At 41.8% G+C, this 15,096-nt stretch overlaps 1 protein-coding gene and 1 pseudogene across 1 annotated transcript; one reads left to right on the top strand and one right to left on the bottom strand.

The window, feature by feature from the left end:
• Nucleotides 1–267: 267 nt before the first annotated feature.
• Klf17 (KLF transcription factor 17) lies at nucleotides 268–8,449 on the bottom strand. Its single transcript, XM_013362819.4, has 3 exons — nucleotides 8,412–8,449; nucleotides 8,219–8,303; nucleotides 268–1,137 (listed from the first exon to the last, which is right to left on the bottom strand). Exons 1-3 carry the CDS (start codon nucleotides 8,447–8,449, stop codon nucleotides 268–270), a joined length of 993 nt encoding a protein of 330 aa, XP_013218273.4.
• Nucleotides 8,450–13,724: 5,275 nt separating this feature from the next.
• On the top strand, nucleotides 13,725–13,996 carry LOC101976301 (small ribosomal subunit protein eS27 pseudogene; annotated as a pseudogene).
• Nucleotides 13,997–15,096: the final 1,100 nt, after the last annotated feature.

Below are 15,096 nucleotides of genomic sequence, written 5' to 3'. Positions count from 1 at the left end.
GTGGGATGGAAGAGATATAACTATGAACAAGAGCAGTCGAGATCGGGGAGTCAAAAAGAAAGACCCAGGAAACCAGTGAGGGACAACAATGATCAGGGCCACTCCAGTCATCCTGGCAGTCATTCTGGATGGCAAGTTGGTGGGGTCAGTGTAGCTTGGGTCCAAGCTTGAAAGATGAAGGGTTCATCCTAAGAAATTACAAATCTGTACTCCAGCACAGACCAAAAAAAAGCCCAGACTCTTCTATCTCCCTCCCCATCGGATACCTCATTCACCTGTGTGTTTGAGCTGGTGACTCACAAGGTGAGAGCGCTTGGTGTAGGCTTTTCCGCAGTTCCTATACTGACAGCGATAAGGCCTTGAAAGGGGAGATTTCCTCCTGGGTGCTGCTTTCTGGCCACTGGAGTTGTCTGCTCTCCTTGGAGCCTGGATGGGTGGCTCAGGTAGGAAGAGGTCTTCCTGGCAGTCTGACTTGTCCACAAGAGCATCAAGGGGGTCTAAGGTCGGCAGAGACTGGGACCTATCTGAGGGCATCACAAGGTCATAGGGATCTCTAGGCGGCAACATCTGAACCATGGAGGGGAGCACAGGCTGGGTCTCAGTGGAGGGCATGTTGTTTGGGGCCCATAACATTTTAGGAGTTAAAGAGGGTCTGAGAGAAGGTAGTAATCGGGGATCAGAATAAGGCATTGTTGGGGCACTAGTGTGGGACACGGAGATGCCACTTGAATCTGGGACTGGCAGACTGTTGGAGGGTATCTTCAGATTCTCACTGAAGGTCCTGGCCATTCCTGGAATACCGGGCTCTCCCAAAGGCATCATCATCTGGGGCTCCTCGCACATCATCATCCCTGGCTGGGAGGGAGAGACTCCCTGACAGTAAGTCATCTGGGAAGGGACAAGAGCCGCTTGGGGACAACAGTTCACAGAGTACTCAGGTAGTAACACATCGAACTGGGGCCCCACTTCACCCATATTCTGCACAGGTGCCTCAGCAGACACCAAAAAGGTCCCTAACATCTCTGCGCCCTGAGGACAGTGTTGAGTGTCTAGTGGGCTGTGGTTCCAAGCGGTGTGTACTCCGCCACTTCTGAAAGACAGAGACATATCCAAGATGGACATTGCTCTCTCGTTATCCTAGGAGGGAGGGGGAGAGAGAGAGAAAGAGAGAGAGAGAGAGAGAGAGAGAGAGAGAGAGAAAGATGAACTTCCACTTTCACATGTCCCTCCTTCCCATCTCAAGATCCCATTCTAATCCAAGCTTCCATCATCTTTGGTCTGAATTATCCTGCTTCCAGACTATTCTCTGGCTTGAGCTACGAAGCAGGTCTTGTTGACAGGAGGAGCACGACGGAGCCTAGGTGTAAGCTGTGCCACTCTTCCTGTCGGCATGTTTGTTTTATATTTCATACAAAGCAACAAAAAGAAAACAAGATGTTCCATGTTAAGCTACCTGCAGTAAAACTCTGAAAACACACTCAAATTCCAGATTATATGTATGAAGGTGAAAATATCTCAAACCAGCAGAATAAGTGCAGAAATCCTCAAAGACATCAAGAATGTAGGCTTCAGATGGATCCTGACTTCACCATTTGCAAATATTTCTCTATAGAAAAGGGACTCCCGAGTAGCGACTGCATGAACAGATCTGACATCAAAGAGAAGTTATGTCCAGACACCATGGCACATGCCTAGTCCCAGTGACTATGGAGGTGAGGGTAGAAGGATCACAAGCTGGAGGCCATCTACTGACTTAGAGAGTCCTGTCTCAAAACATCACCAGATGCCTTATTAGAAACCATGTACACCAAAAGGCAGGGGTTGGATGTATTAAAAGTGCTAAAGGGAAAAACTACCAATCTAGAATCTGATATCTGGCAAATCTGCCTCTTTCAAAAATGGATATTAAGCCCGGCACAGTGGTGCATATCTGTAATCCCAGTGACTCAGGAGGCTGAGGCTGGAGGTTCAAAGCCGGCCTCAGCAAAGGCAAAACACTAAGTAACTCAGTGAGACCCTGTCTCTAAATAAATAAAATACAAATTAGGGCTGGGGATGGGGCTCAGTGGTCAAGTGTCCTTGAGTTCAATCCCAAGTCCCCCTCCTCCTGAAAATGGATACTAAGATATTCCCAGAGAAACAAAAACTGACAGATCATTCCAACTTGACCTGCCCTGCAAGAAATGAATGGCAGCCAGGAGCTGTGGAGCACGCCTATAATCCCAGCGGCTTTGGAGGCTGAGGCAGGAGGATCACAAGTTCAAAGCCATCCTCAGAAATGGTGAGGTACTAAGCAACTCAGTGAGACGGTCTTTAAATAAAATACAAAATAGGGATAAGGATGTGGCTTAGTGGCTGAATGCCCCTGAGCTCAATCCCTAGTACCAAAAAAAAAAAAAAAAGAAAAGAAAGAAATGCTAATGACAGTCTTTCAAGTAAAAATGAAAGGATACAGGAGGACAATAGTTTGAAGCCATGTAGAGAAATTTATCATAAAGATCTCTGTGAAGCCTAAATACACGGACAATTTTAAAAAGTACGATTATTATAACTTTGATTTTAACTCCATTTTTCGTTTTCTACATAATTTAAGATATTAATGCATAAAAATTATGAACCTGTATTTCTGAGCATTCAATGCATAAAAATGTAATGCTATAAAAACTATGTTAAGCTATTGAAGTTAAGCTGGTGTAAATTCAAATTAGTGTTATAACTTTAGAATATCAAGTGTAATCCTTATGGGAACAATAAATAGTTACAGAGATACAAAAGAAAATGAGGAAACCTTATAAGTTTCACTTCAGAAAAAAATAAATAAATAAGACATAATGGTGAAGTTGAGGGGTAAAAATCAAAGAATTAAATTTCTCCTTGTCAGTAAATATTTTAAATGTGATTATACTCTCAATCTAAATGTAAATGGATTATACTCTCAAAAGACAAATTGGCCAAAAGGATTTTTAAAAACATGATATATTTGTGTTTATAAGATACTCAATTTAGGACTGGGATGAAGATCTGTGGTAGAGTGCTTGGTTAGCATGTGTGAGGCCCAAGGTTCAATCCCTAGCACCACAAAAAAGAAAAAACTCAATTTAGATACAAAGGCCAAAGACACAAATAAGTTGAAAGCAAAAGAGAAGATACTCCATGCAATAGCAAACAGTATAAACTAGAGGAGGCTATACTAACCAACTTTAAATTAAAGAAAAAAATTACAAGAGACAAAAGACATATATTAGTAAAGGGCCCAATTCAGCAAGATAAAACAATCGTAAACATTTAGGTACCTAATAATAGACCATCAAAATATATGAGGCAAAGCTGGTTGTGATGGTACACAGCTATTAATTTCAGCAACTGGGGAGGCTGAGGCTGGAGAATTGCAAATTTGAGGCCAGCATGGGCAATTTAGTGAGACTGTGTGTCAAAAAATAAAAATAAAAAGAACTGTGGATGTTGCTTGGTAATTAAGCACCCCTGGGTTCAATCTCCAGAACCAAAAGGTAGTGCATGTAATCCCAGCTCCCAGAGGCTGCAGCAGGAAGATTATAAAATGGAGACCAGCCTAAGCAATATAGATTATCTCAAAATAAAACTTTAATAAAGGGGTCAGAATGTAGCTCAGTGGTACAGTGTATGCCTAGCATGTATGAGGCCCTGGGTTGAATTCCCAGTACAAAAAAAAAAAAAAAAAATCCAGTGTGTCAAATAAGAAATCACAAGGAAAATTGGAAAATACTTAAGAGTCCAATTGTTTTAGTCAGTTTTTTGATTCTGTAACTACAAAACCTAACAAGAACAATTTTAGAGGAGGAAAGTTTTATTTAGAGCCTCACAGTTTGAGGTCTCAGTCCATAGGCAGCCAGCTCCATTTCTTGGGGCAGGAGGTGAGACAGAACATTATGGCAGAGAGAAGTAGCTCACATGATCAGAAAGTAGAGAGAGGTCTCCATTTGTCAGATACAAAATATATATACCTCCAAAGCACAAGCCCGGTGCCTACCCCCTCCAGCTACACTGGACCTACCTTCAGCCATCACACAGCTAATCCCATCAGAGGATTAATTCACTCAGTTTAAAGCTTTCATAACCCAATCATTTCATCTCTGAATGTTCTTGCATTGTCTCACCCGTGAGCTTTTGAGGACACCTAATATCTAAACCATAACATCAATGAAGACAAAAACAGAACATACCCAAACTTAGAGAATACAGCCAAAGCAGTGATGAGGGGGAAAGAACAGCTGTAAATGTGAATAGATAAGTTGGTTCTTAGGAAAGATTAACAAACTTGCCAAACCTTTAGCTAGACTAAGGAAAAACAGAAGATTTAAATTACAAGTTAAGATATGAAAAAAGGAGGCATTATCCATCCTACACAATAAAAAGGGTTATCATAGAGTACCACGAACAATGCTACACCAACAAACTGGATAATCAGGATGAAATATACAAATTGCTAGAAACACAAAACTATCAAGACTAAATCAAATAAATTGAAAATCCATAAAATCTAATAACAAGATTAAGTCACTAATCAGAAGCCTCCAAGACAAAGAAAAGCCCTTGACTTGATGGTTTTACTGGTGAATTTTACCAAACACTTAAAAAAAAAAAAAAAAAAAAAAAACCATGTACACATGCACATACAACAACTCAAAATGGAGCAAGACCTAAAGGCAAGAGATTAAAACTACAAAACTCTTAGAAGAAGCGTGGGCTTAGGAGGACCACCACCACCCTGCTCCGACCCCGGGGCTGGGGAGGGGCTGTCCCTGTGGCTCAGCTCCAGGTGCTGGGTTGGATCCTCAGCACTACATAAAAATAAATAAATAAAATAAAGGTATTGTGTCCAACTACAAACTAAAAAAAAAAACCTCTTAAAAGAAAATGGGATAAAGCTTCATGACATCAGATTGCTCAGTGATTTCTTAGATATGATAAAGACACAGGCAACAGAATAAAAACTGACAAAGTAGCTCCATGAGAATTAAAAAATTTTGTGAATCAAAAAGAAAAATTGATGGATGGGGTTTGTGGCTCAGTGGTAGAGTGATTGCCTAGCACATGTGAGGGACATAAAAAATAAATAAGTAAATATAATAAAGGTATTGTGTCCATCTTCAACTAAAAAGATAAATTTTTTTAAAAGATGAAACAAACACACATACAATTAAATTTAAAAACTGTTTTGTGCAAAGAACATTACTAACAGAATTAAAAGAAAACTCACAAAATAGAGAATATACTTGCAAAATATTTCTATATATGGAGTATTGGAGTGGCGCTGCACCATGTACAGCCAGAGGAATGAGAAGTTGTGCTCCATTTGTGTACAATATGACAAAATGCATTCTACTGTCATGTATAACTGATTAGGAAAATTTTTTTAAAATACTATATGGAGAACTCTGGAAACTGAACAACAAAACAAAAAACAAACAATCCAGACTCAAATGAAAATAACAATTGCTAAATGATTCCAGTTAAGTCCTACTTTATAGTAGAAGAATATAATCTAATGAATTTGGAAGGAATGCTGGGACTGCCATTATTTTGCAACTCCCTGATGAAATTTCTGATGGAGAAAAAAATTAAAATTTGGTATTAAAATCAGTAAGCAAACCAGACCCAGTGGCACATGCCTATAATCCCAGTGACTCAAAAGGCTGAAACAGGAGAGCAAGTTCAAGGCCAACCTCAGCAATTTAGTGAGGCCCTGAGCATCTTAAGAAGACCTTGCCTCAAAATAAAAAATAAAGGGGCTGGGGATGTGGCTCAACTGGTAGCGCGCTCGCCTGGAGTGCGTGCAGACCGGGTTTGATCCTCAGCACCACATACCAACAAAGATGTTGTGTCCGCCGAGAACTAAAAAAAATAAATATTAAAAATTCTCTCTCTCTCCTCTCTCATTCTCTCTTAAAAAAAAAATTAAAAAATAAAAAAATAAATAAAAAATAAAAAGGGCTGTGGCTCAGTGGTAAAGCACCCCCGGGTTAAATCCTTAGTCTCTCCCCCACCCCACCCCCCGCAAAAAAAAAAAAAAAAGTAAATGGCTGGTAGGAAACTGGACATTTGGGTACATACAAGGTAACATCACACAGATTGTTTTCTGACTGTGGATAAAAGGTAAGTTTGAATGTAGAGATCAATCTGTTTTTTTCTCCCTGGTTAAAAGGATTAGAAGTTTACAGCCAGCCTCAGCAATTTAGCAAAATCCTATCTCAAAATAAAATAATAAAAAGGGTTTGGGGTGTGACTCAGTGGTTAAGTGACCTTCGGTTCAATCCCTAGTACCAAAGACAAACAAACAAACAAACAAACACTCTAGTTTCAAAGAGGCTCAAGGGACATAAACCAGATGCAGCATGTTGTCTTGAAATTAGACCCTGGTTTGGACATACCTGCTTTAAAGGGAAACTTAGAGAATTGTGAATAAGGATTGAATATAAGATGCTACAAAGAAATTAATTTTGACAGATTTGATCATGTTTTGGCCAGGAAAGGAAAAAAAAAATTTTAACTCTAGACCTAGGGTGATCCCATCTGCTTTATCCTCACTAAATGCTCAGCAAACATGAGGTCAACACACAGTAAGCACCAGATCACATTTTTGGGTTTGTCTAGCATGGGTTTAAACCTCAGAACCACAAATCTATTAGGTAGGTATTTCTGGGGGTACTCAGGCTTTTCCCCACTCCTAATCAACAATAATCTTCTTTCACAAGTTTTAGAGTTGCCTAAACATAGCTTCATCACCCTATCATTCTCCCAAATTTTTCTTGGCTCCCATCTCTCCAGATCTGTCTTCACTAAATCTAATCAACATTTCTCTGACTCTTTGCTTGACCTCCCTGGAGCTTCCGAGATTATGTGCCATACTCTTCTTGCAATGTATCCTTCCCTTGGCCACCAACCACCTTTCTGGCTTTTCTCTTTCTCTACAGTTTGGCCCCTTCCTCCAGTCTCCTGTAGACTGCCCTTACACTGTTCTCTCAGGGCATTCTCATGCTAATGGATCAATTTCTACATACATTTAAATTATTCTTAAATCTAGCTTCAAGGAAGATCTCACCTAGGTTTTCTGCCTTCCTACAGATTGATTCTATTTGGACAGCCCAAATAGACAGCATCCAAAACTCATGATTATTCTTGCCCACCGCTCCCTTCCCCCAAAATGCCCTATTAACCTTGTTCCATCTCATACTTTGCTTTTGGTACATGTTTGGCACAGATGCAATTATTTTTCTGATTTTTTTTTTTTTTTTTAATCCTAGGATGGTTGAATCTGCAGCTGCAGAACACTCTGATTCAGCCCACCTCCTCCAGGGCACTCTCAAAACGCAAATCTAATTGGTAGATAAAGTTTAAACTCTCCTACCAATTTTGGAATAACCAATTCCATCCCAGAATGGCTTCAGGCTCTAGGCCTCCCACCCCAGGGCCACTCTTCCCATCACTCTCTGGGCCTCCATCTCAACACCCACGTTTCATGTCCTCTAAAGTGGAATCCAGTTCTTTAGTACCAGACCAAATCCTGACCGGTCTTCCAACCTCCTAAGTGAGATCAAACGCCTCTGTCCCTAGATCCAGAGTTTCTTTGTACTTCTTCATCGCAATTTGCATTCTTCTATTCTGCTAATTATTACTAAAAAAAGTGGCCTAGGCTAAGGATGTCGCTGAGTGGTGGAGGGCTTACCTAGCTCGAATGAGGTCCTGAGTTCCATACCCAGCACCATAAAAAAATTAAAATGAGGGCTGGGGATGTAGCTCAGCGGTAGTGTTTGCCTAGCATACACAAGGCCTTATGTTTGATCCCCAGTAACATAAAAAATAAATAATAAAATAAAGTAAAATAAAATGAGACGGTACAATCTTGCGTAAATAAATAAATTTTTCCTTCCTGTCCTGTACGCTGACTGGCTCACTTTTATCTTTGCTTCCCAGTCTGCGGCCAGTTGCCTGGAACCCTTCTACCCGCAGAATCCAGCACAGGTTCTAATACCAGATGAATGTTAATGGAATAAATGTCCCCCATCACCCATCCCTCCCTTTCCTAACCCATCCTTCGGGCTGTATAGCCACTCCTCTTTTGTTTGTAAACCCCCACCCCACATGGATTTCTGCTTCTCTCCTCTTCATCCTTCATTCTTTTCCCCACCACTCCACCAACACCCCCCGCCAGTCCTTGGGCCCCCCGCACCCGACTCACCAGGACCGGTTGGTGCGCAGTCTGCCACCGTCTTGGCTCCTCAGCCTCGTGCTCCATGTCAACCAGGACCAGCTGCACCCTGGGACTGCGAGGGATCCAGACCCACTTCAGGCCAGGGCAGAGGCTAGATGCAGCAGCCGGCAGGCGTCCCAGCACCAGTACGCCACAATCGCTTGGTTGAGCTTCTACTTACCGCGCCGCGCCAGGGGGCGGGGTCACAGCCGCACGCATTGCCCCACCCACTCACCTGCCCCACCCACTCACCCGCGGCCCCACCCACTCACCCGCGGCCCCACCCAGCCCAGCTCCCAGCTCCCAGCTGCCATCGTTGTTCAGGCTGCCCCAACGTAGGCAGGGTCCGCAAGAGTTCTCAGATCTTTATTACTTAAAGTTATTACGTGTCCACACCACACATGCATACACACACACACACACACACACACACACACACACACACACACACCCCTACACCTCCCAACCTTCAGTCTGAGCAACTCTGTGGATCCCAGGAGGTTCTGGGGACTTTGAGGTCTGAGACTCCAAGCCAGGCCTCCAGGGGGAAAGCTGGAGAAGGTGGCAGGGCCAGGTGTAGGGCCTCTGCAGATAGGAGGGACACTACCCCACCAGACCCAACTTTTGGCCATAAGATTTTGGAGGGCTAGATCTTTTCTGCTACTGCTGGGCCCCTCTGTCCCTTCCCTGTACAAATCAAAGCCAGGAAGGTCCTCCAGGCAATTTATGTATTCTCTGTGTATCCTCTGTGTGTTGGGCCTTGTTTTTGAAACTAGGGAACTAGGGATACAATGATGACAAAGACAGAACAAAGTCTTGCTCTCAGGGATTTCATCCTAAATGAGTAGACAAGCAATGAATAATAAAGGCCATAATTAACATGCTTTTGGACAGTGGTTTGGAGAGAACAAAACAGGAAATGTGAGTTGAGAACTAAATGCCTAAAAAGAACCAGCCATAGGAAAATGGACATTAGAAGAAGGAAATCTGGAAAGCTAGGTGGCTGCAGAGAAGTGAACAGAAGGGATGGGTGTGGCACATGGGCAGAGGGATGCACAGGGCTTGCTTAGCTTTATTTCCCCCAAATCCAGGACAGGTTCAGGCACAAAAAGTCATCGAATAAATGCAGGATGAGTTAATCAATGGATACAGTTGGCTAATATGAGAGGCTCTAAGATAATGGAATGGACAGAACTTGTGCTGCTTTGGGCTGATGCTGGGGAAGACAAGGATTTACCCTAGTTCCTGGGAAGTGGCTGATGCCATTCTCCAAGATAAGTAGCACCAGAAGAGGGACAGATTCAAGACGTGTGCCGGTGATTAATTTATTTTTGAAGGGGTTGGCTTGAGGTTTTCTATGAGATATTCAAATGGGAATGTCCAGGAAGCAGTTGGATGGGCTAGAAGCTTAGGAGTCAAAGTCTGGGCCAGAGTTGTACATTTCAGACTCAAAACCATTTAATATGAATAAGATAGCCCAGGAGAAGAGTGGAGAGAAGAGGCTAAGGACCAACTTCAGAATACCTAGCACAGTGTCTGGCACATCGGAGATGATTACTAACTCTGTCAGATGAAGAGGTACACAAGTATAAAGTTTAAGTCTATGTCATGCCAAACCTAAGCTTTCCTTACTAACCCCATTTTGCTCTTAAACTGTACAACATTCTAATAGGACTGGGGAATAGGGGTGCAGTGAGGGACACATACAGAAAAGGTCAGACTGGACAACAGGAAAGCAATGGGCAGATTTAGAAAACACTAGAAAAGCCAGGCAGGTGACACACCTGTAATCTCAGTGACTTGGGAGGTTGAGGCAGGAGGATTGCAAATTTGAGGCCAATCTGGGAAATTTAATGAGGTCCTAAGCAACTTAGCAAGACCCTGTCTCAAAATAAAAAGTAAAAAGGTTTGGGAGTGGGTGTGATGTGTAGTGGTAAAGCAGCCCTGGGCTCTATTCCCATACCAATAAATAAATTAAAGAATAGGGCTGGGAATGTAGTTCAGGGGTAAAAAGCCCCTGGGTTCAGTCTTCAGTTAAAAAAAAAAAAAAAAAAAAGACCAAACAAACAAAACAAAACGACTAGAGAAAGCTGGAAAAGCCAGTCATGAACCTGGAGGTTAGGCTGTGGGGAAAGATGCATTTAGAAAAGAAAGTCGGAGCCAGATTTTGAAGGTACAGGTTTACTCTTCAGTGTAAATTACAGATAGATATTCTCTTTCTTTCCTGACAGTATAAAGATAAGAATAAAAGTACAAGGATTACATCATTGTTTGCAATAGCAAAAAAGAAATTTGAAATAACCTAAACAGCTACCAATAGGAGAATAAATACATTGTGGTATGGTCAAACAATGGCAGTATAACTTTAATTAGAATGGGTGAATTAAAATGTTACATATCATAAGTCTAAAAGCAGCAATATGTTAAATGTAATGGAATATCCTGATTAGATCCTGAAATAAAAAAAGGGACATGAGTGGGAAAACTGGTGAAATCTGAACAAAATCTAATTTATCTAGTAATATCATACTAATGTTTATGTCTTAGTTTTGTTTGCTTGCTTCTGGGTGCTAGAGATCAAAACCAGGTTTTTGTCCCCAGTACTATTTCTTAGTTCTGTCAAGAATATTTGTGTATAGTTTTAACATCTGGAAAAGCTGGGTGAAGGTATGCAATAACTCTGCACTGTCTTTGCAACCTCTGCAACTTTTCCATGGATTTAAAATTATTCCCAAATAAAAAGCTCATTTAAAAAAATGTAAGCTAGAGGCTGGAAGAATAGCTCAGAGGTAGAGCACTGCCTTAGTATGCTCAAGGCTCTGGGTGGATCCTCAGCCCAGCAAGCAAGCAAGCAAGAGGAAGGAAAGAAAGAAGGGAGGAACAGGGCTGGGGATGTGGCTCAAGCGGTAACGTTCTCACCTGGCATGTGTGCGGCCCAGGTTAGATCCTCAGCCCCACATATAAAACAAAGATGTTGTGTCCACCGAAAAACTAAAAAATATACATTAAAGAAGGGAAAGAAAGAGAGAGAGAGAGGGTAGGAGGGGAAAAAGAAAAGACGGAAGAAAGAAAAGGTGTGAATAAATGTAAGCTCAAAGGAAAAAAAGGAAGTTGCAAAGGAATTCATGCAGGAAGATAGTATACTGTTAAAAGTATTAATGAGCAGGTGCAGCGTTGCTGGCCTGTAATCCCAGCTTCTCTGAATCACGAGTTCATGGTACTTAGCCTTAGTGAGGTCCTGTCTCACAATAAAAAAAATAAAAATGGTTTGGAATGTGATTCAATGGTAAAGTACCACTGGGCTCAGTCTCCAATAACAAAAATTAAAAAAAAAAAATATATATATATATATAGACAGTTCTCCCCTTTTCTTTTTCTTGTGTACCAGGGATTGAACCCAGGGGTATTTAACAACTGAGACACATCTCCAGCCTTTTTTAATATTTTATTTGGAGACAGGGTCGCACTGAGTTGCTTAGTGCCTTGCTAAATTGCTGAGGCTGGCTCTGAACTTGCCATCCTCCTGCCTCAGCCTCCCAAGCCACTGGGATTACAAGTGTGGGCCACTGCGTCCAGCTAGTTCTCCCCCCTCACACACCTTTTTTTTTTTTTTTAGTTGTAGTTGGACACAATATTTTATTTATTTATTTTTATGTGGTGCTGAGGATTGAACCCAGGGCCTCACATGTGCGAGGCAAGCGCTCTGCCACTGAGCCACATCCACAGCCCCATAGTTCTCCCCTTTGCTTTAAATTAAAAAAAAAAAAAGACATAAAAATATTCAGGAGAATGATAAATACTTAAGAAGGTAAGATTAAGAAAAACTTTGAGAATATGTGTTTTATAATACATCAGTTTAAATATAATTCCCAAGGTCCTTTGTTAACTTTAAAACCTAGGATGAATACTAAGTACCTTCGCTTCTTATTTTTATATATTATGAAACAGTTTAATCTTTGGGTAATTTTTAAAAGTCTTTATTTTTCATTCTTCAATTATCTGTACTATTTTCCCATTTCATTTTTTGCCTATTCACTCTGCCTCTCAGAACATTAACTGTGCTCCTTATCCTCAGAAATTCCCACTTGAATATATTTTTGGGGGGATGGGGGAATATGTGGTGTTTGGGATTAAAGGCACAGTACTCCTGAGCTACATCCCCAGACCTTTCTTATTTATTTAATTTATTTTTGAGACAAGTTCTCATTGAGTTGCTTAGGACCTCACTACATGGCTGAGTCTGCCCTTGAACTTGATATCCTCCTGCCTCAGCCTCTCATAGTTGGGCTAATAGGTATGTGCCACTGCACCTGCCACTTGGCCCAGCTTTGAATTTTCTTATTTTGTTTCATTATTGAGATCAAACTTAGGACCTGGCATATTCTAGGCAGGTATTCTACCACTAAGCTACATCTTCAGCCCTCTTTGGGTCATTTTAATGGCTGTGTTGATAATTGCCCTTCTTCTTTCTTCTTTCTTCTTCTTCTTCATACTGAGGATTGAACCCAGGGGTTCTTAACCACTGAGTCACATCCCCAACCCTTTTTATACTTTATTTAGTGACAGGGTCTTGCTAGTTGCTAAGTGCCTCACTAAGTTGCTGAGGCTGGCTTTGAATTCTCAATCTGTCTATCTCAGCCTCCCTAGCTGCTGGGATTACAGGTGTGTACCACTGCACTTGGCCGTCTTGACCACCATGCCGTGACCTGCTTCTCTCCACCACACTCTCCCACCACCACGATGTTCAGCCTCACCTCAAGACCCGAAGAATGGAACCAGCCTTCTCTGGCTTAAGACCTCTGAAACTGGACAAGGACAGAGCGTTTGGTAACAAATCCGGTACCCCAGGTAGGACCCAAGAGCAGCCCCTGTTTCAGCCTTCTTGGGCAGGCCTGGCTGTTCAAGGAACCCCACTTCCCTGCTGAGGTGGCTGACAAACTTGTTGAGAGCTAACTGTAGGAGAGTTAGGAGACAGGTTGCTCCTCTGGGTCCACTTTGAGAAAAAGGAAGCTGAATTCAGTGAAGTCGGGACATCCTTGGCCATCTGTCGTAGTGGACAGCATGCCTTTATTTGCTAATTTTTGTATGCGGTGCTAAGGATCGAACGCAGGACCTCACACATGCTAGTGTTTTACAGAGCACCATCCCTGCCCTCTGCATGTCTTGTCTAGTCACCTGCCATATGCCGCTGTGCACCTCTGGACTGCTCTGATGCGAATGCCCTTAACTGTCCACGCCCCAACTGATGAAGAAGAGGAGGAAGGGGGATGGGAGAGGGAGAGGAGCAGGGGAAGGAGGAGGAAGAAGAGAAGGAAGAAGAGGAGGAGGAGGAAGGAGAAGAGGAGGAGGGAGGAGAAGAGGAGGAGGAAGCGAAGAACTTATTCATGAAAAACTTTTGGAATTCAAGCAACAATGGAAGTCTGTGGCCTTCCTCCCTGGAGCCTCTCCCATCCCCCCCCCCCAGCTTTCTGGCAGTGACACTCCCCACAAGAACATGGCTCAGGTAAAGGATCTCCTTCACCTCTCCAAAAGAGAAGAAGAGGAAGCACAAGAAGAAGCATCTGGTAAAGAGCCTCATTTCCTATTTCATGGATGTGAAAAGCCCAGAATGCCATAAAATTACCACAGTCTTAAGTCATGCCCAAATAGTAGATTTGTGTATTGGCTGTCCTCTGCCAAATACAGGAAGGTAGAAAAGCAAGGCTTACAAAAGAATGTTCCTTCAGGAGGAAGCAGCACGAAAACAACCTGAATCAAGATGAATGATAAGCCATCCCAATGAACACATTTTGGATAAAAAAATTGAAAACAATATCCAAAAGTATTTAACTCACAAGTGATACAACCTTTTCTTCTTGAAATGATTGCTTTAGATTTGCATATGCTTAAGAGACAAATCATAGCTCCCAATAAATTATGAATGAGAAAAATCTTTTTAAAAATTGCATTTTAAGAAGATACCAAAAAGGATGTATATGGCTATGGGGGTGAAATTATACATTCCCATCAACTCTGTTGGTCTGTTAAAATGCTTGTTTATGATAAATTGTTCTCAATGTCCTACTTCCCAGTTCTTTCTTTGAAATAGAACTTAGTTATTTTAGTAAAAGTTACAAGGGTGATTGAAACTAGATGAGTTTCAGGTCCAGTGGCACACATGAGTCATTCCAGGGACTTGAGAGGCTAAGGCAGAAGGATTGCAGGTTTGAGGCCAGCGTGAGCAATTTAGTGAGGACCTAAGCAACTTAGTGAGCTCCTGTCTCAAAATATAAAATAAAAAGGGCTGGGATGTAGCTTAGTGGTAAAGTGCCCCTGGGTTCTATCCCTAGAACAACAACAAAAGACAGAAAAGTACATGTGATAAAATCAGGAAAAGACATTTTTTTTTTTTGGTGGTCCTGGGGATTGAACCCAAAGACATTTATTTTTAGGGCAAATTATCCAATCAATCTGACTTGTTCAAGGATTAAAACTTGCATAACTACATCAGCTTGGATTCTTGTATAAAATCACTTCTGAGGTAACAATTTCTATGAGAAAGGTTTTTATTTCATATTATTTAACCCATTTAGAGTATTAGAAGTTTAGCTTCTTTGTTTTCTGGGAGTTTGGGCAAAATTGGATTTATATAAGCTCTTATTAGTCTCCATAAACCAATCAGAACAAAGCTCCTTTAAGTCTTTATAATCTAATTTGTTAATGCTCTCAGGAAGGCGGAAAATACTGCATGAGATTTAAGGCTTGTCTCAGTGACAGACTGCAGAGGCAGTGTCTGCAGCTGTGGTCTTTCAGCTCCAACACCAGTCAGAGCAGACACCGCTGCAGAATCTCACCGGCTGGGATCACAAAGGTTTCTTCTTTCCAAT

The sequence above is a fragment of the Ictidomys tridecemlineatus genome, chromosome 11, assembly GCF_052094955.1.
Source record: "Ictidomys tridecemlineatus isolate mIctTri1 chromosome 11, mIctTri1.hap1, whole genome shotgun sequence".
Classification (NCBI taxonomy): Eukaryota; Metazoa; Chordata; class Mammalia; order Rodentia; family Sciuridae; genus Ictidomys; species Ictidomys tridecemlineatus.
This window is presented reverse-complemented; position numbering and strand designations above follow the sequence as displayed.

Excerpts from the sequence above, each read along its gene's own strand:
- Klf17 (XM_013362819.4), bottom strand. The coding sequence starts at position 8,449 with ATGCGTGCGGCTGTGACCCCGCCCCCTGGCGCGGCGCG. Across the intron at positions 8,304-8,411 it reads CCGCCCCCTGGCGCGGCGCG|TCCCAGGGTGCAGCTGGTCC; the intron begins GTAAGTAGAAGC and ends GATCCCTCGCAG. Across the intron at positions 1,138-8,218 it reads CTGCGCACCAACCGGTCCTG|GATAACGAGAGAGCAATGTC; the intron begins GTGAGTCGGGTG and ends CCTCCCTCCTAG.